This window comes from Toxorhynchites rutilus, chromosome 2 (genome assembly GCF_029784135.1).
Source record: "Toxorhynchites rutilus septentrionalis strain SRP chromosome 2, ASM2978413v1, whole genome shotgun sequence".
Taxonomy (NCBI): Eukaryota; Metazoa; Arthropoda; class Insecta; order Diptera; family Culicidae; genus Toxorhynchites; species Toxorhynchites rutilus.
Genome location: NC_073745.1, coordinates 7,335,769 through 7,354,467, shown reverse-complemented (window position 1 = coordinate 7,354,467; position 18,699 = coordinate 7,335,769). Strand labels below are relative to the sequence as shown.

General features: G+C 39.9%; 2 protein-coding genes across 2 annotated transcripts; both read right to left on the bottom strand.

Annotated features, from left to right (window-relative positions):
- Nucleotides 1-4,219: 4,219 nt before the first annotated feature.
- Nucleotides 4,220-5,382, bottom strand: LOC129768478 (aldo-keto reductase family 1 member B1-like). The gene is made up of 3 exons (XM_055770164.1): nucleotides 5,247-5,382; nucleotides 5,020-5,187; nucleotides 4,220-4,965 (listed from the first exon to the last, which is right to left on the bottom strand). Exons 1-3 carry the CDS (start codon nucleotides 5,319-5,321, stop codon nucleotides 4,246-4,248), a joined length of 963 nt encoding a protein of 320 aa, XP_055626139.1. The 5' UTR covers nucleotides 5,322-5,382; the 3' UTR covers nucleotides 4,220-4,245.
- Nucleotides 5,383-13,218: 7,836 nt separating this feature from the next.
- On the bottom strand, nucleotides 13,219-14,720 carry LOC129768670 (1,5-anhydro-D-fructose reductase-like). Its single transcript, XM_055770457.1, has 3 exons — nucleotides 14,481-14,720; nucleotides 14,144-14,311; nucleotides 13,219-14,087 (listed from the first exon to the last, which is right to left on the bottom strand). The coding sequence occupies exons 1-3, from the start codon at nucleotides 14,580-14,582 to the stop codon at nucleotides 13,359-13,361; spliced, it is 999 nt and encodes a 332-aa protein (XP_055626432.1). The 5' UTR covers nucleotides 14,583-14,720; the 3' UTR covers nucleotides 13,219-13,358.
- Nucleotides 14,721-18,699: the final 3,979 nt, after the last annotated feature.

Genomic DNA, 18,699 nt, shown 5'->3' with positions numbered 1-18,699 from the left:
TTTTATGGGTGCAGAATGAACCGAATTTATATGAAGAAATTGGATAAATATGATTTCTGACGGGGGGGTTGGGGTGCAAATCGACTCTTCCTTTGGGTGCGACGCAGACTCTTTCCTGGGTGCAAATGTTTCAACATTTCTGGCGGAAAGGGGTGCAAATCAACTCTTCCTCCCCGGGTGCAAAAGCTTCACTCGACGCTACTACATATACAGTAATTTACATTTAATGCGACATGCCGAGGCACCACTCAGTGTCGCATTGGAGGAGATTTTGACCTGTAATTGGGCATTGGCAATGCGAGTGTAACAGTGTCTACATCTGTTGGCGACTTTCAATGTGGGGCCATAATTTGGGCCCCGAACTCGATGTTTACAAAAATGTCCAAATAGAGGTAAAAATGTCCAATTAAACGTGTCGCTAAATTGATAAATGTCGCATTAAATGTAAATTACTGTATTTTTGTTTGCGAATCGAAAATGAATTTCTCGGAAAATTTTTAGTTATTTTATAATTTTTATAAATCACTGCGAATTAGGAGTGCGTAAATCACTCGCTAGAAATGTAAGTGCAGCGTTAGTTCGTTCGGATACTTTGGAGAGAAGAGATATTGCAAATTAACCCTGTCCGTTTATATCTTACTAGTTGACCCGGCAAACTTCGTCCCGCCCAAAATTTATTTTTCGTTATCACATCCACGTTTTCTTACTAAGTGCACGTTCATAGGTCCAATCGCAGAACTGTTCATTGATTGATCTTCTAATCTACCCTTTAAAATTATTTTTCACTATAAAACTTCAGTACTTCTACCAAAACTCGACATTATAATATCAGATTATTTTCAGACACAATTCTCGTGCAAGATTTTTCATCCACTTGCAAATAACATGTTTCTCCGTTACATGGAAGAAATGTTTGATACAGAAAATATGATAGAATGAAGACAGCCCTTAATCGGACAATTCCATTCTCGAGTTTTGCTCTTATCAACACATTCGGCGACCCGTTTTTATTTATATAGATAGAAGACGATATAGGAGTGCGTTTTATAACATTAAAATCCATTTCCACTTTCGAACGAAGATCAATTTCGTTACCGCAAACATCAAATGGACAAACAACGCTTGTCAATATGTAATTGTAGAACATATGTGAATTGAATTTTTCGAATTTTCCCATTTTCCTCCAGAGCTTTCCGAAAATTTCCAATTGTCATGTTTGGTTGGAATATGTTTGGTTAAAATATGTGCATTATTTTTATGGGAAGGGGTGTCATACCATCTGTGACAAGTCTCTTGTTAGGTCTTGCTGCCTGTTGAAGCTTGCCCCCGTCCATGGTATTTATTAAGAACAAAAAAAGGAGAAAACACAAATTTATAGAAAAAACAGCTAAATAGGGTCATTCGCATAAAATTAAAAACTTATACCTATTTCCTAAACTATATTTCGATCAATAAAACCAAAAATAAAATTGAAACGACAGATTAAAAAATAGCTATTTAAGGGATAAAAGAAAGACAGCACATAGTCATACACAACACGAATTAAGGATTGTATACAGCACAAACAACATTACACGACACATTAAAACATCGCTGCGGTTGGTAGTGCTGAAGGCGATGAAAATCAACCCGGATTTGGCGGGTCGTAGAGGTTCCGGTTGGAGCGAGTGGGGATTTGTCTGAACCACGCGATAGAGACTAGACGTGTCCTCAACTACCAACGGGAAGTAAATCCGCGACGATTCGGTGGAATTGTAGTTTCTAAGAAGTTCTTTCACAAAGAAGGAAGTATCATTCCACACAAACCTAAACCAAACTAGCGGTTTGTGGCGGTCGCGTACAGTGGCGCACAGTGCTGTCGAAAAAGGTTGTGGCTTAGTTGGCATTATCGTCAAAACCCAGAGCGCGGTGTGGGGCGTAGCGTGGCCGAGGATTAGTACCGGCATCCTGAACGACAAACGAAGAGACAAAGCGACGAAGATCCGAATCTGCGTCAAACGGGAGAAACAAACCCGGAGCGGGAGACGATCAGCGACGGTCAGAATCTACGCCGAAAGCCGAGGCAACGTAGGAGCGCGGAAGAACCATCGGCGGGCCCTGACACGACACACTACACCAGTGAGTACTTGTAACAGTAGTAGGAGCTAGGGAATCAGGGCAGCAATAAACCGAATAAAAAGACCGTCTCTTTAGGAGTCTATAATCGGTGTTTTCCCTTTTCTGAGAAACCTAATTAGGCTGGAATTACATGGACGTAGCAAGCCCTTTGTTACACATCATAGAAACATTTCTCGTACCCAAAAACCTTCACATCCCAAATTTGGCCTTAGAAATGTTTCTTGCCCCCTAAAACCTCCACATGCCTAATTTGGTTTCATTTGCTTGATTAATTGCAGTAATGCAGTAATTTGTGTTTCATTGGTATGACAGCCCCCTCTTAGAGAGGGAAGAGAGGTCTAATACTCAGTCTGGCTCCAACTAACGATCAGTCAGCAGCCTCACCTAATGCTAATGTCACCCATACTGGGTTTGCTCGTTAAAACTTCAAAAGTGAAATCTTTCCGCGCGCTGAATCGATCTCAGATGCTCAAACAGTTCACAATCTTTATACTGTAACCTTTGGAGAGCGTAAATATAATACATTTGGTTTCTTTGGATTGGTAGCCACCCAATACAGAAAGACTGTCAGACCGTCTTAATGACTGCTCAATTGAAACTCTTACTCGTTCCACATTTTCAGACGTTCTTCAACTCTTATGCCTTTCAATTGTGCCTCCAGAATTGTGCTTCCTGTAGCAATCATATAGTTTTATCCCGTTCGAATTGCTTTACGAATCGGGTACCGGTTCTGAGCGGGAAATGTCACAAAGTTTCTGTGTGTTTCGCGATCACTAATAGTTTTTACAAAAAGGTGAATATGAAGAATCCCTAAAGTTGAATCGACCAAACTATTACAGTGACTGAAAATGGAATCTCAAGACAACAAGGCACAGGCCTTTCAACGCCCTCTGTAGTTGAAATGGTAAACAAGCGTAATCTATAATCCTGCGTCAACCACGTGGTCTTTTCTTGGACATAAGCCTCTATATTTTTGAGTATATTTTGCACCTCACTGGTCAAAAATACTTCTCTTCTATGTTGAGGAATTCTAATATCAACAAAATTAATAGCAACTTTAGAGGCAGACACATCGTCTCTTTCAACAAGGGGAATAAATGTTCGAAAGATCACTAACTAATCGCTGGTTAGAAGCAATTTAAGGTAGGAGTTTTCAAATAAATCGTACAACAGGACTTTACTGTAAATGTTTTTTTCTTTATAATCAAAATAAGGTACAAATTGATAAAAAGACGGGACAATCCAAAATGATCGAAAAAACAGTACTGCCCCGTTCAAAACGGTACGTTTGATCGGCCTAGCAATATGAGTCGATGGTATCACTTCATTCTGGAAAAGGGGTCCCTTGGCCAAAAAAGGTTGAGAATCCCTGCATTAGGATAAACGGAGAGCTTGGATTAGAATAAGCGTTGGGTTTACCCAGCTGACCGCGGAAAAAAATCCTGAATCCGATCAGTCATAAAATTCAAAGCGATCATATCTCCAAATTTTAAATTCGCGTTTCTCAGCAAAGACAAGAACATGTTTTTTATCACACGTAACATTAGAAGAGAAGAGTATGCAATTCTTGATGAAGCTCTCAGAACTTACCGCTGGGTTCTATTCTTTTAGGCAATCTATTTATTTTTTTTTGCTTTCCTTTTCACCGACAACGAAAATGCTGAGCAAAAGCAACACGTCGGGATCGATCCGATTGTTTTCTTTCAAATTTTGTCATTCTTTATCCGTTTCTCTCCTGGACGAACGAGGAGAACGAGACTGCACATGGCGTTACGCTAATCGAGCGATTTTCCACGGTTCGTTTTTCTTTTCATGCATTTCCTGCACGAAAAATCGATCAGGCAGGTCACGCTAGTTATAATTTTTTTTTCACCCTCAAAGGAAGGACAACAGCTGGTCAGTCGTAAAATCAACAGTCATTTAGAAAAGTATATTAGGTGAAAATCTGCTTCGTCACGGTTGCCCTTATTTATCCCCCGAAAAGTTATTCTTCCGTTCGAAGAACCGAGCAGATCGATTTTCAACCGCTTATTTTTCGGATATTTGCCACGCGGATCCGATGAGGTCACTTCAAATGTCATTTCTGGTTAATATCCAGGAATAATTGATTAAGAAAGGTATATTTCTTTAAAATTCGATATGAAATGGATAGTTTTTATGGCTGATCCAAACATGAAACGGTACGGTTCGTTTGCCCGTGTTGAGTCCATCCATCGTTTCAATTTCCTCCTTAGTCAGTTGGAAATCAAATATGTCGATATTCTGACGAAGACGTACCGGATTCGACGATTTTGGAACCGGCACAGTACCGATTTCCACCAAATAACGTAAAATGACCTGTCCCGGAGTCTTGTTGTATTTTTCAGCAATCGCTTTAACGCGTGGATCATCGAGGGCTGGTTTTGGTACTTTTACGGGATCCATCTCGTAATAGTTGGGGCGTCCCAATGGGCTGTACGCGGTCACCACTATATCCAGTTTTCGGCAGAATTCGATTAGTTTACGTTGGTTGATACCAGGATTGCATTCGACTTGATTCGTGACGGGTTTCATCTCACATTGCTGCAAGATGCGAGCGATTTGCTCGCTGTTGAAATTCGAAACCCCGATGCTTCTTACTTTTCCCGTGTTCAAGAGCTCTTCCATTGCTCGCCAGGTGTCTACGATGTCCACGTCAGCATACTCCGGCTTGGTCGTTGCATCTACATGACCCAATTCCCAGCCGTCGAATTTGAAGCTCATCGGACTGTGCATGAGATACAGATCGATATAACCGATGTCCAAATTCTCAAAGGAACGCTTAAATGCTTCCGCAACTTTACATGGCTCGAAAAAGTTGTTCCACAACTAAAACCCAGCATGCTTATCATAATACAATCAAGATGCAATTGTGCAACAAACCTTCGTGGTGACAAAGATGTCCTCCCGTTTGATTACACCTTCCGCGATTTTTTCGCGAATGGCTTGACCCACTTCTTTCTCGTTGCGATACAGATAAGCGGTGTCGATATGCCGATAGCCGGCATCAATCGCAGCTTTGATGGCCTCGATACCTTCGCCTTCGCGGGACTACGATTTTGAGATTTTGGATAGATCTTTTCGACATTGGACATTGTTAAGACACTCACCAGCCAGGTCCCGAGGCCCAGTACGGGCATCTTGTGGCCATTATTCAACGTTACCGTAGGCGCAAAAATAGGCATTCTGCTGAATCAACCGCCAGCTGCAAACAAACTGAACCAGATGCGAGTTAAGCTAGCGACTTGACGGAACAAAAAGGTGATAAGCGACATATTATTGATTCAGTTACGCTCGTCACGCTGATAAGGCTATTTACTGATTATCTTGGATATCAGTAAATATATCAACTACCTTTGCAATGTGTGTTTTGAATGACTAGCTGACTCGGTAAACGTTGTTCTGCCATATAAATTATTTCTGGTGAATATTTTGGGTGTTAAATAGAACATAACTAATGCATTGTAAGTGTGTTTGAATGTTTGAACGATCTAATCTTAATCGAATGTGATTGATAGAAAAGAACGAACGAAACGATTTGAACGAAAGATTGTATGCTGTTTCTTTTTTCTTTTTTTTTATTAATTCGTTTATTTTTACAGGCTCAGTTACTTAAGTTTAAAGGAGCCGAATTCTATATATATATAAACAATTTTCTTACATCTATGGTTAGTAAGGTGGAAAACCGATTACTCGCGGTGTACTCGAGTTTAGAAAGGTGACATATTTTTAGGAGAAGGATGGGATATAAGGAAATTGTAACAATGTTGATGAACACTCAATTCTTAAATCTATTCGTATATCTATAGTTTATTTACATTTCAACTTATTCTACTATTCATAGCAAGGGGACGAATTACCCGCAAAGGAAGAAAAGGAGGGTATAAGGATGTAGGGACAATCACACACGAAGATCTATAGCTTTAAGGAAAACATATATATGGGACATGTAATCAAGGTCTAACCGAGTCAACACATCTCTCACCGGCACATTGGGCTCTCTTCCTCGGGCCCGAAGGGAGTTTTCTAAATTCGATCTGGTGACCAGATACACCTCGCACGACCAAACAACGTGCTCGATGTCGTGATAACCTTGGCCACAAACGCAGAGATTGCTGCTGGCAAGATTGAAACGAAAGAGTAGTGCATCTAACGAACAGTGATTGGACATGAGTCGGGAGAAGGTGCGAATAAAGTCCCGACTCAAGTCCAGACTTTTGAACCACGGTTTGAGGCTAACCTTAGGGATAGTCGAGTGAAACCACCGGCCCAATTCATGTTCATTCCACTTGCGTTGCCAGTTAGCGATGGTATTTTTGCGAACTAAAGAATAAAATTCATTGAAGGCGATTTGACGCTGATAAATGTCGCCTTCAATTGCACCAACCTTTGCCAATGAGTCAGCCCTCTCATTACCCGGAATTGAGCAATGTGAAGGGACCCAGGCAAAGGTAATGACATAACAGCGTCTGGATAAAGCACTCAAAATTTGTCGTATACTCTCAAGGAAGTACGGCGAGTGCTTTTCCGGCCTCACTGAACGGATAGCTTCGACAGAGCTAAGACTATCCGTTACAATAGTGTTCAACAGGTCGTGAGGCGACGCTGTCCAGCGCCCAGTGTATAGCTGCCAATTCAGCAATATACACTGAGCAAGGATTCTGAAGACTGTGTGAGGTGCTAAGAAATACGTTGAACACTCCAAATCCTGTGGACTCATTCATAGAGGACCCATCAGTAAAGTACATATCACAATTGATACGCCCATACTTTGCATTGAAGATCGTAGGAACGAACCCCAATCTAAGATAATCTAGATTTTCATGGATTTTCTCCTTCATGAACAAATCGAAATGTACAGAGGAATTGATGTAGTCAGGAAAACAAACACGGTTGGGAATATACGAAGAAGGAACAACCTGCATAGAGGTGAATTCATGATATGAACTCATGAATCCAGAATGAACATTTAGCTCGATCAATTGCTCAAAATTTCCGATCACCAATGGATTCATAACCTTACACCGGATGAGGAACCGAAGAGATAATGAATTGAAGCGATCTTTTAGTGGGAGTACGCCTGCCAAAACCTCGAGACTCATGGTATGCGTTGAGGGCATACATCCCAACGCAATACGGAGACAAAGATACTGAATTCGCTCGAGTTTAATGAGGTGTGTTTTGGCAGCTGATTGAAAACAGAAACTGCCATACTCCATCGCTGAGAGAATAGTTGTTCGATACAACATTATAAGATCTTCGGGATGGGCTCCCCACCAGGTGCCGGTAATTGTACGGAGAAAGTTTATTCTTTGTTAACATTTTTTACTCAGATACCTAATATGGGCCCCCCAAGTACATTTGGAGTCGAACCAGACCCCAAGATACTTGAATGACATAGCATGAGTGATCGGTTTACCCAAAAGTTGAAGCTTTGGTTTTGCTGGTCTATGCTTCCTAGAAAAAACCACCATCTCTGTTTTCTCCGTGGAGAATTCGATCCCTAGCCCAATGGCCCAGGTTGAAAAATTGTTCAAAGTATCTTGTAAGGGTCCTTGCAGGTCGGATTCGTTTGATCCTACGACAGACACCACTCCATCATCTGCAAGTTGTCTTAGGCTGCAATTTTGTGTAAGGCAATTGTCGATGTCGCTTACAGAGAAGTTGTACAAAAGGGGGCTTAAACATGAGCCCTGGGGGAGGCCCATGTAAGAGACCCGACTTACTGCCGAATCTCCGTGAGAAAAGTTCAAATGTTTCTCACAAAGCAAGTTATATAACATATTATTCAATAGAGGCGGCAGACCCCGAGAGTGTAATTTGTCTGACAAAACCTCTATTGAAACAGAATCAAAGGAATACTGAAGAATACTGAAGCCATTTGTTTTTTTTTTTTCGGCGTAAGCCATTATGCTGTTTCTTGATTCAATGTATTTCATTAACGTAGCTGACATGCTTGATCTCTCAAAGTTTGAATTCAAAGAGAAAAATGTAATATATTTTCGTAAAATATTCATTTCGTTCAATTGCTGTCCCGTTGGTGAAAATATACGCTCGCCATTTTCGAGATGGAAGGCTAAATTTACGCCTTCTGCTGACTCCCGTTGATGGAATTGATGAAATTAGGAATCGAACGATATACCAGACTACTTCAATCCGAAACATCGAAGCTGAGTTTGACAGCGAGTTTAAATAAAGCAAATATAGGGTCCTATTCCAGATAACGAGACGGTAAGACGAGCGCTCGTCTCGTTTGTTTTCATCATCATTACGAGGAATGACTTGTTATAAGTATTGTAACTTTAATTTTTTTTTCAACTAAGTAAACGATGAATAGGGTGTTTTGCGCTAAAAATACTGCAAATTCTTCTCGTATCGGCCCCTACATAGTCAATGATATCAGCCAATTTGATATGATATCGATTTCATCGCAATTATCCATAGTATGAACAACCGGTATGCATTATCAAACTGAAACATTTTCGAAGATTATCTATGCCTTTGGTCAAATCGCGTGTTGAAACCATCGTAAATATACAAAACTCCAACTTTCTTACCATATACTGACGACATTCAATGGCTGAAATGAATCTAAATTGAAATAAAATGAATAATCACCACCGAATCTTGTGTTTCAGTGCGTAAAATAAACAAACACCCTCACTTTTGTGGTTCTGAACTCTAATGTAGATATCGCATGAGCTGATTCAGCTTTGCGTAAATTCGTTGATTGTATAACAGTTCATCTGAAAAGTTCATAAGATTGACGTTTAGATGGCGCCTCTTGCAAAAATCTACTTGACTATCACAAAGCACCATCTTTCAATGGATGCGTGTCAAAATTTGACAGCAATCGGCCGATTGGTTCGTGAGTTACAGCATTGAGAGTAAAGCAACTTTTGTTGTGAATAAAATGGAAAAATCACAAATCAATGAAAACGATGGCAAAATTGCATGAGTTGGGCTTCGAATTGCTTCCGCATCCACCGTATTCTCCAGATCTGTTCGCAGACCTGAAAAGAATGTTCGCTGGTCCCGTTTTCTGGAACGCAGAACAAAAAGTGGTGGATTTGAACATGTAGTTTTGCACGAGTAATAAATTTATTTTTTATAAAGATAAGTATTAGATGAAAGTAGAAAGTTCTGCAGAGCTAATTAGGTTGAAATATATAAATTAACAACGTTAGAAACACCTTTTTGCAACATGTGTTCTACAAAAAAATCCTGCTCCAAAATAGTGTCCAATAATTTTTTTCTTTTGCGTTTTTTAGGAGCCGCTATTGGGAGAAAATGCAATGTATTTGTGGGTCTGGCAGATATTTTCAACTTCGCTGGTGGAGGAAACCGTTTGATCGCCGATTACCTTCGATTACCAAATGAGAAATTGCACAAAAAGCAACCGTACAAAAACAGGTTTGCCTATATTTAAAAAAAAGGTGGAACATATCGGTGTTAATAATTTGTTCGTTTTTCTTCTGCATCTTCAGAATAACGCTCATTATTAATCTATGACCCATAATCTTGAGTTTCTCTAATAATTACCATTATAAATCATCATCAGACACAGTTTTCGTTTAATGTTTTTGTCTTATTCCATCACATAGAATACATATTCGATTCGTGAAAGTAAATTTTCATTCATAATTTTTATTTTAAAAGCATACCATATTCCACCTGAAAATCCAAGATTATTTTCGCCTCCTTAATGCCGTCTACGCGAATATACTCTTCGAAATCAGAATCCGAATTGGATTACGATTCCAATAATACACCCAAACTAGCGTTGGCTGAAAAACAACATTTCAACACATATAAAACCATTTTCAAAACATAATTTGACAAAAAAAACTTGCTTAAGGTGGCCGTACACTGTTTTCCCGGAGGTCAAATATTTGATATTTTTTGACAGATAAGGTTTGATTTGATATTTGTACAAACACTATTTTGTTTGCCACTCTTCAATTTTCAACAGTAGTAAACAATATCAAACACCGAACATGGAAAAAAATCAACTGAAATATCCAAGGTAACCTAACCATGTACCGACAGGTTCGAAGAACAGACCGAAAAAATATTTTAGGCATCCAATAATTGAATATTTGCTTGTCGTGTTTTGTGTAGAATATATTTGATCAGTACACGTTGACCAAATTTTATCTGTCAAAAAGAGTCAAATATTTGGCTTCGGTCAAACAGTGTATGAGCACCCTTACTGACCAGATGGCAAGGATGTCCTCGTACCATGGCTCCAGGCCAATGGAGAGGAAGCCGTGGAAGATGCCGAAGTGTTCTTATTCACCTTCATCGTGAAGGGGAAGGAACAAGGATCTGCTGCTACTCTCGCTGAATCGTCGCTCAAGACATCTCGTATACTCGCGCTGATTCCATGGAGATTTCGAAGATCATCATATTTGGGGCAACCTCAAAAGAAGGATTCGAGGGAGTTGTGAACTTGGTAGTGGTCGCAGAGTAGATGGATAGGTCCTCTGTTGAATCCATGTGAGACCAAACAGTGACCGGTCCTCTTTTCTTAGTATTCGTTGTTGAACTGGGGTTGAAACTGAATAAAAACGAATTCGCTACATCATTCAAATCAACCTGCAGTTTAACATGGAGCATTAGAATGTCTGTCAACCATGCTGTTAAATATATATGTTGACGTAGGATTACGTCTATCGGGAACATATTGGGATACAAATTGAAAATCAAAAATCGAGCACATCGTGAAAATTGTCCAATTTCAAACGCTTATTGCTCAGTCATTCCATGGTGGATTGATGAAATAGTTGTGTCAATCGATTTCGGTACTCCATAACATTTTTTTATATTGAAGAAAATAATATATGTCATGAAACTAACTATCGAACAATTGAAAAATCTCAATCCCTATCCTAACGGAAATACCCACTTCTGATTGGTCCAAATTGACGACACATGCGGCGGGTCCCTAACAGAGACATCAAAACCAAGCTGCCTGGGGGAAATCGGCATTGCAAATACATGAAAGTAGGGGCAACTTTTGTTCCTACCGAAATGTGTTCCCTAACAGAGACATATAAACCCGGTGGCACACACGAAACTCCCTTTAAAAATGCCTCAGGGTCGGCATACGCTTTATTATTTGCTTGGGGAAAAACCTCGCGTTTGGCTACGTTGCCTTACCACCCACTTCCTTAACCTACACTCACCTGGAAGCTGGGCTGCGACGACTCGATGTTCCGGTTATAGAAGGGACAGTTCTCCAATAATAATTCGTCGTCTGTCGGGAAATCGCGAATTCCCGGGAAATTCCGCGAGCACTCGCGGATAACGCACGATCGCACCTTTTTTCTCAATCCTCTTAAACCCCGGATTGATCTCCTTCTTTTCACCAATCTTTTCACTGATCTTATTCGCGCGAACAGTCGCCTTTTTTTCCACGCGCGAAATATCCTTTTTTCTCTTAAAACTCGACCGTTCCGTCCAAAGGTTTTTTGTCCAGTCCCCTTTATACCTTTTCAAGCTTGGTCGTCAACCTCTCGACCCGGTCATTACCCTCATGATCCCAGGTACAGGTCCGAATTCCCATTTTCGGACCTATCTAAATATTTGTCGCCCATGCCAATGCCATCTGGTGGCGGGTGCTTGTATCACCGGTTAAGGGCCGTGTACCCAGTTGTGGCGGTGCAAGTGAGGCGTGAAGCGGTGAAAATTCACGCAACCCCACGCTTAGCTTTTTCCCGACGGTGATTCATCAAAATTCGCGAACTAAAACACGCTAATTTCGTGTGTCTCACACGTTCACCTCCATGAACAGTCACAATGTTTTGCTTTTCGTCGCGGTTAGGAGCCTTCTGAACCTTGTATGTACGCAGGCCCTCCCGCTGCTTGGTCCGCTGGACGAATGAACTTGACAAATTCAGCTTATTGGCGACATCCCGGACCGAACTTCTCGGATCACGTCTAAACTGCTTAACTACGCGCTTGTGATCTTTTTCACTGACGGAGCATCCATTTTTGCCGTTCTTCACCTTCCGGTCGATGGTTAGGTTCTCGAAGTATCGTTTTAGTACTTTGCTGACCGTGGATTGGACGATTCCCAGCATCTTACCGAGCTGACATACAAATAAAACACTAATTTCTGCATTACTCGAGAATTAATCAAGCAAATGAAATCAAATTAGGCATATTGAAGTTTCAGAATGCAATAAATGTTTCTATGGTGGTTAGACTCTCCACCCCCCTCTCTAAGGGAGGGCTGCCATACAAATGAAACACAAATTTCTGCATAACTCGAGAATTAATCAGGCAAATGAAACCAAATTTTGCATGTGGAAGTTTAGGGGTGCAATAAATGTTTTTATGGTGGCTAGACACTCCACCCCGTCTCTAAGGGAGAGCTGCCAAACAATAGAAATTTACAAATTCCTGTATAATTCGAAAATTAATCCAGCAAATGGAGCCAAATTTGTCATGCGAATGTTTTAGGGGACACGAAACGTTTCCATGGTGACTAGACACTCCTTCCCTCTCTCTGAGGGGGGCTGCCATACAAATGAAACTCAAATTTCTGCATTACTTGAGAATTAATCAAGCAAATGGAACAAAATTTTGCATGTGGAGGTTTTAGGGTGCAATAAATGTTTTTACGGTGGTTAGACACTTATCCCCTCTCTAAGGGGGAGCTGCCATACAAAGTTCAACTGGGTCGATTAGAAGATCAATCAATGAACAGTTCTGCGATTGGACCCATGAACTTGCTCATAGTAGGAAAACTTGAATGTTTGAAGGTATTGATAACAAAAAAACAATTTTGGGCGGGACGAAATTTGTCCGGTCAGCTAGTCTGATATAATAATGTAGTGTTTTGGTAGAAGTACTAGGAATATTATAGTAAAAGGTCATTTTATAGGGTAGATTAGAAGATCAATCAATGAATAATTCTGCGATTGGACCCATGAACAGCGCTTAGTAAGAAAACGTGGATGTGATAACGAAAAATAAATTTTGGGCGGGACGAAGGTTGCCGGGTCAGCTAGTAATTTCATAAAAATCGATTGAACCATTTCGGAAAAGTTCAACCACAAACACCGTGACACGAGATTTTTATATAGAGAGGAGATATTATTCAAACTTAAATGAAGTAACAATATATTATACAACGATCTTCATAAATAGTTGAAATTCAATTTTGCAATCACTCGAGTTAATCGCTTTATCGTTTGGAGACTACTTAATACTGATCAAAACTCAATATTGAACGGGTAATACTTGTGATCGACACAGAGCTTGAAGGGTACCGTGCGCTGGCCAGTATTAAACTCATCCATGACTTTTATTTCATCATCCTTCAGTCTGAAGTCGAAGATTTTCAAATTTTCCTTGATTCTTTTCGGATTGGAAGACTTTGGGATGGGTATTGTCCCGATCTCGACCAGATACCTCAAGACAACTTGAGCTGCACTTTTGTCGTACCTTTTCCCGATTTCAACCACTTTTGGATCATCCAACAGTGGTTTCGGCATGCTGTCCGAACTTTCAACGTAGGCATACGGACGTCCCAGAGGGCTGTAAGCCGTCACCGCTATACCCAAATTTCTACAAAACTCGATAAGTTTTTTCTGATTCAAACTCGGATTGCACTCAACCTGATTCGTCGCCGGTTTTATCTCACATTCCGCAAGCAACCGTGTTATTTGTTCGCTGTTGAAGTTGGACACTCCGATGCCTTTAACCTTTCCAGTTTTGATCAATTTCTCCATCGCCTTCCAGGTGTCGACAAAATCAACATTGGAAAATTCCAACTTTCCATCGGCATCGTATGGCATCAACTCTTTCGAATCCCAATCGACGAATTTGTAGCCAATCGGCAGGTGCATCAGGTAGAGGTCAATATAGTCAATATTCAAATTTTCAAACGACTGTTGGAACGCTCGTTCCACGTGGTCTGGGTGATGGTACGTGTTCCACAGCTAAAAACAAAAAAAGGTCAATTCCAATAAGATTCGAGGTGCAATGCGTGACCCACCTTTGTGGTCACAAACAGATCCTTCCGTTGGATAACACCTTCCTCAATTTTGGCACGTATTGCCTCCCCAACTTCCTTTTCGTTCTGGTAAAAATAGGCCGTGTCAATGTGTCGATAGCCCTCATCAATGGCACTTTTGACCGCCTCAATCGCTTCACCTTCTTTGGACTACCGAAAAGAAAATAATAGCTACTAAACGCGCGTCATAATTTGCACATAGGTGTATACATGTGGTAGTGCGTTTTTTTGCGCAAAGCATCAAACAAGTGTTCAGCGTGTGAACACAAACTGAATACTGTTTGGAGCACATTTTCCGCAAACTACGTCCAATACTCACAAGCCAGGTTCCGAGACCTATGACCGGCATTTGTTGTCCGTTGTTCAGTTTAATCGTCGGAATATTGGGTGGCGATTTCCCTAAGAGAATTTGCCCAAGCATTGTGATTTATTTCCTGTTTGAGCGATTGCGATTGATTTTTCACCGCGAGCCGAAATAAGCGTGTAATGAACCAAAGTAAATGCAACAATGAAGATGAGAAACTCGTAAGAAAATTGATTTGACGACTTTGTTTCAGATTGGGACCGGTTGCACCAGCTTTGCTGGTTGAAACATTAACAGCGGTGTTTGAAAAAATAAATAATTACAGTGATTTGCCTCTAGTTGGACAGATTTGTAATGTAACACAAATAATTGGACATTTTTGTAAACACTTTTTGTGCAACTAGACGCCGTGAATCTAGTGATACCGGCCAACAACGTGGCATGTTATGGTAATCCATAACAAGTGGTTAAGTGGTTAACCAGAACCCATTACCGCCCGCTGTTAAGCATTCCCCTTCGAAAGCTAGAATTTCCTCCACTGTGCAAGTCAGAGGAAATTTCTTTGACGAAAAATTCTCCCGACCAGAACGGGAATCGTAGCCGAACACCCCACATGTTACCAAGGACAATTAACACACAAACAAACAAACAAAATGATATCTTCCACTTCTTTATCTAAAGACCGTTCATATCCGCGAACGAGAATGCATAGAATAAAATTAAATTTACGATCCTCAAAGAAATCAATTCTAATGCAATCGCCAACAACAAGGAAACTGCAGTATAATGCGAACCCCAGAAATAACTGACGATTTATTGCGCACCTTATTACAAGCCCTTATATTATAGATTATGAAAATACATTTCATGTTTTCTCTCAACATCTGCGGGCTTCAGTGAATTATTATTATTTTCGCACAATCCCCCTACAATTTGTTTTGTTGTCTGGATACCTGTTTTGGCATGACTTGACTATGAAATAAGCAAAACGCACGCAATGAATGTTCAAAAATCGAAATAAGCTTGTTGAAAAACATTGTGTTTGAAACTGATTAGCATTACTGGATTAGATTTTTGAAGTGGAAGAATTAACGTAATTGTAAAGGAAAAAAACTGCATCAGCTAGTATTTAAATTAATTTCAAAAAACATTGCGGTGTAAATCCTTTCGGGATGTGACGACGATAGAGAATGACGTACATAGCTGTCTGCGAAAAACCTGTGTTGCGTACTTCACAGGTTTTTCGCAGACAGCTCCATGCAAGCATGGAAAAAAAAGCATGGAAACCAGCATGGATTCCTATTTCAACCGTAGCTGGTTCATTACATCAGATTCCAATTCGAAGATGGGATAAATATGAAAAAAATGCAATGTCGTACTTATTTGATTTTATTTTTAATTGCGGTTAAGACCTGAATCATTTTTCCAGAAACCGTGCTTACGGAACGTCGCGTCGTCTGGATCTATATCCACTCATTACTAATTTGATGTCAATAATCGCCATCGGATTTTGGTTGTCGCGAGAGATTTCCGCATTTGTGATGACGGTTTGCAAAACAATGAATTTCGTTTTAAAAGTTGCATCTATTTTTTACTGTATGCGCGAAAAAACAATCGGACTTATGTACATTTTCAACGTCACCTTAACATGATTTTAAATTTTGAATTTGAATGAGATTGAAACAGAAAATAGGGGGAAAAATATTATCATGTGCAATAACATTTTCACATGCAAGTACGTAGTCATGACTACACATCAAAGGCAAATCAAAAGCTGAATGAACAGCAAAAAGTGAAAATAGACCATAAATTCGCGCTGTCAATAACAATAAGGTTTCCGTGATTTAAGTTGTGCGCAATATTTCACCCATTAAAACCATTGAGTAAGGTAGATATATGAAATGCTATTTGACGTTATTCCCTGAATCTGGTTTACAGTAAGAAGCAGTGATTTTCGAAATAGAAACGTATTTTGAGGTAAAATTTCGCTTTGGAGCTTGCGCTTTACGCCATCATAACCAATACGCGCTAATTCGAGACACACAAAAACAACAGCTGTTCATGCAAACCCGATAAACTTCACCCGAATTTTGATCTCGGGATACTTCACAGAAGTGTTCAATGGGCGCTGCCATTCATCCTATGCTCGTCTCAATAAAAGTATGACGCTTCTAACAGTAGCAGAACAACAGTGCAGTGTTTGCCTTTTGTCATATATCCATCCATATCTATTTCATTGAACTTTTAGCTTCTTCCTCTTCTCCAAAAGGGAGCAAGGCGGTAGGGAAGAGAAAAGGAAAACTATTTTGACCTGAGTCAAAATGTTGTAAAACAGGATATCCACCAGGTAGGGGGCTCATTAATAGTTATGGTGCATGTACTTTTATGTAAAAACTCTCTTTCTGAGAGGTGTTGTATTATGGGATTTATTACCTTTTCATTATCGAAATAAAAAGTCAATATTCATGCCTGCCACTCATCGTCAAATTCATAGAGGGTTTATGAAACGACGATGTCATTTATTTTCAACTTTCGTATTAAAGATCCAACTCTCCTTTCCTTGTTGTTGGCATTCACATCAAAATTGGTTTCTTTGAGAAAAGAAAACATTAACTTGTCGAGATATTCGTGATCGTGAATAAAGTGCGCTACACACACAGCGTCACCATCACCATACCGTCAGCTATTCTCTTGGACTTATTTTGCCGACGTCATAGTTGCCGGTGATTGTTTATGTGAATGCTAGCATACGATTTCCATGGGAGAATATTTGACATTTCATTACGTACCGTTGACTTCACGGTGACGGGACGTTATATGTGTAACGCACTTAATGCGTACGGCGTATGAAATGATTTTTAGTGAATTCCACTATCGATTCGCAGAGACCGACGTGGGTTGGGAAAAGAGTTCATTGTCGGTTTCCTAGTTCGGTTGGGGCTCTACGTATTAATAATGAAAAGTCGATTTTGTTCATTTAGACAATGAAGTGATGTATGGATGTATTCTCTTATGTTCAACAACATAAAAACAGTAATCGACGTAAACGATGCGAAAAGATAAACAAGAGCGAATAACATTTTTTTATTTTATTCATGCTGAATTTATTTTCTACGTCATTCGCCGCGCGGGATAAATGGGAATGAGTCTTGTTTATGAATAGGACAAAACCTCTGTAAGTTGAGAAATGTATATATTCTTTCATAAAAAGGTACAAAAACCCTATCATCTTTTCGAAAAATGTTCCAATATAGATAATGGCAATTCTTAATAAAATATTATTTGAGGCTTGTTATTTTATATAGACGACATACCACGTGGACAACTTTAGGCGGAGTAGGAGTAAGGAAATAGTCGACGATTGTCCACGGTGAGTGGTGAGGGGTTATAGAACAGATTTAAACATATTTTTTTAATATACTAGCTGACCCGGCAAACTTCGTCCCGCCCAAAATTTGTTTTTTTATCAATACCTTCAAACATTCACGTGTTCTTACTAAGTGCAAGTTCATGAGTCCAATCGTAGAACTGCTCATTGATTGATCTTCTGATCGACCCCTTTTACTAAAAAAATCCTAGTACTTCTACTAAAACTTATCATTATAATATCAGATTATTTTCAGATACAATTCTCGTTCAAGATTTTCCAACCACTTGAAAATAACATGTTTCTCCGTTACATGAAATAAATGTTTGATACAGAAAATATGATAAAATAAAGACAGACCCCTCCCCTTTCTCCTCTTAGAGAGAGGGGAGGAGTGTCTATTCACCATAGAAATGTTTCGTGCCCCCTAAAATATTCACATGCCAAATTTGGCTCCATTTGCTTGATTAGTTTTCGAGTTATGCAGAAATTTGTTTTTCATTTTTATGACGTTTGCTTGATTAATTCTCGAATAATGCAGAGATTTGTGTTTCATTTGTACGGCAGCCCCCCCTTAGGGCATCCGCACCAATGCGTTGTTACAGACTTTTTGACAACCCTCACCATAACGCAGCAACCCCACTGGTGGTTGCGGTTCAGGTGTGGGAAATAGTAATCTGCCTCTCGGTGAATAGTGAGTTAACAAATTTGGCAACGCAATAGAAACCGAGCCAAGTGTTGCTATTTTCAATAAACGTCAAACATCTGTTGTGGGTTTCATTCGCCTTGTGCAAGTCTTATTTCGGAAGTGTATATATTACATTTATTTACCAAAAAATGAACGCGACGAAAAGAGGATCAAATTGG

Coding starts and splice junctions, on each gene's coding strand:
- LOC129768670 (XM_055770457.1), bottom strand. CDS start 14,582: ATGCTTGGGCAAATTCTCTTAGGGAAATCGCCACCCAATATTCCGACG. Junction 14,312..14,480: donor TAGGTCTCGGAACCTGGCTT/GTGAGTATTGGA, acceptor TCTTTTCGGTAG/TCCAAAGAAGGTGAAGCGAT. Junction 14,088..14,143: donor ATCTGTTTGTGACCACAAAG/GTGGGTCACGCA, acceptor TTTTGTTTTTAG/CTGTGGAACACGTACCATCA.
- LOC129768478 (XM_055770164.1), bottom strand. CDS start 5,321: ATGCCTATTTTTGCGCCTACGGTAACGTTGAATAATGGCCACAAGATG. Junction 5,188..5,246: donor TGGGCCTCGGGACCTGGCTG/GTGAGTGTCTTA, acceptor TCAAAATCGTAG/TCCCGCGAAGGCGAAGGTAT. Junction 4,966..5,019: donor ACATCTTTGTCACCACGAAG/GTTTGTTGCACA, acceptor GCTGGGTTTTAG/TTGTGGAACAACTTTTTCGA.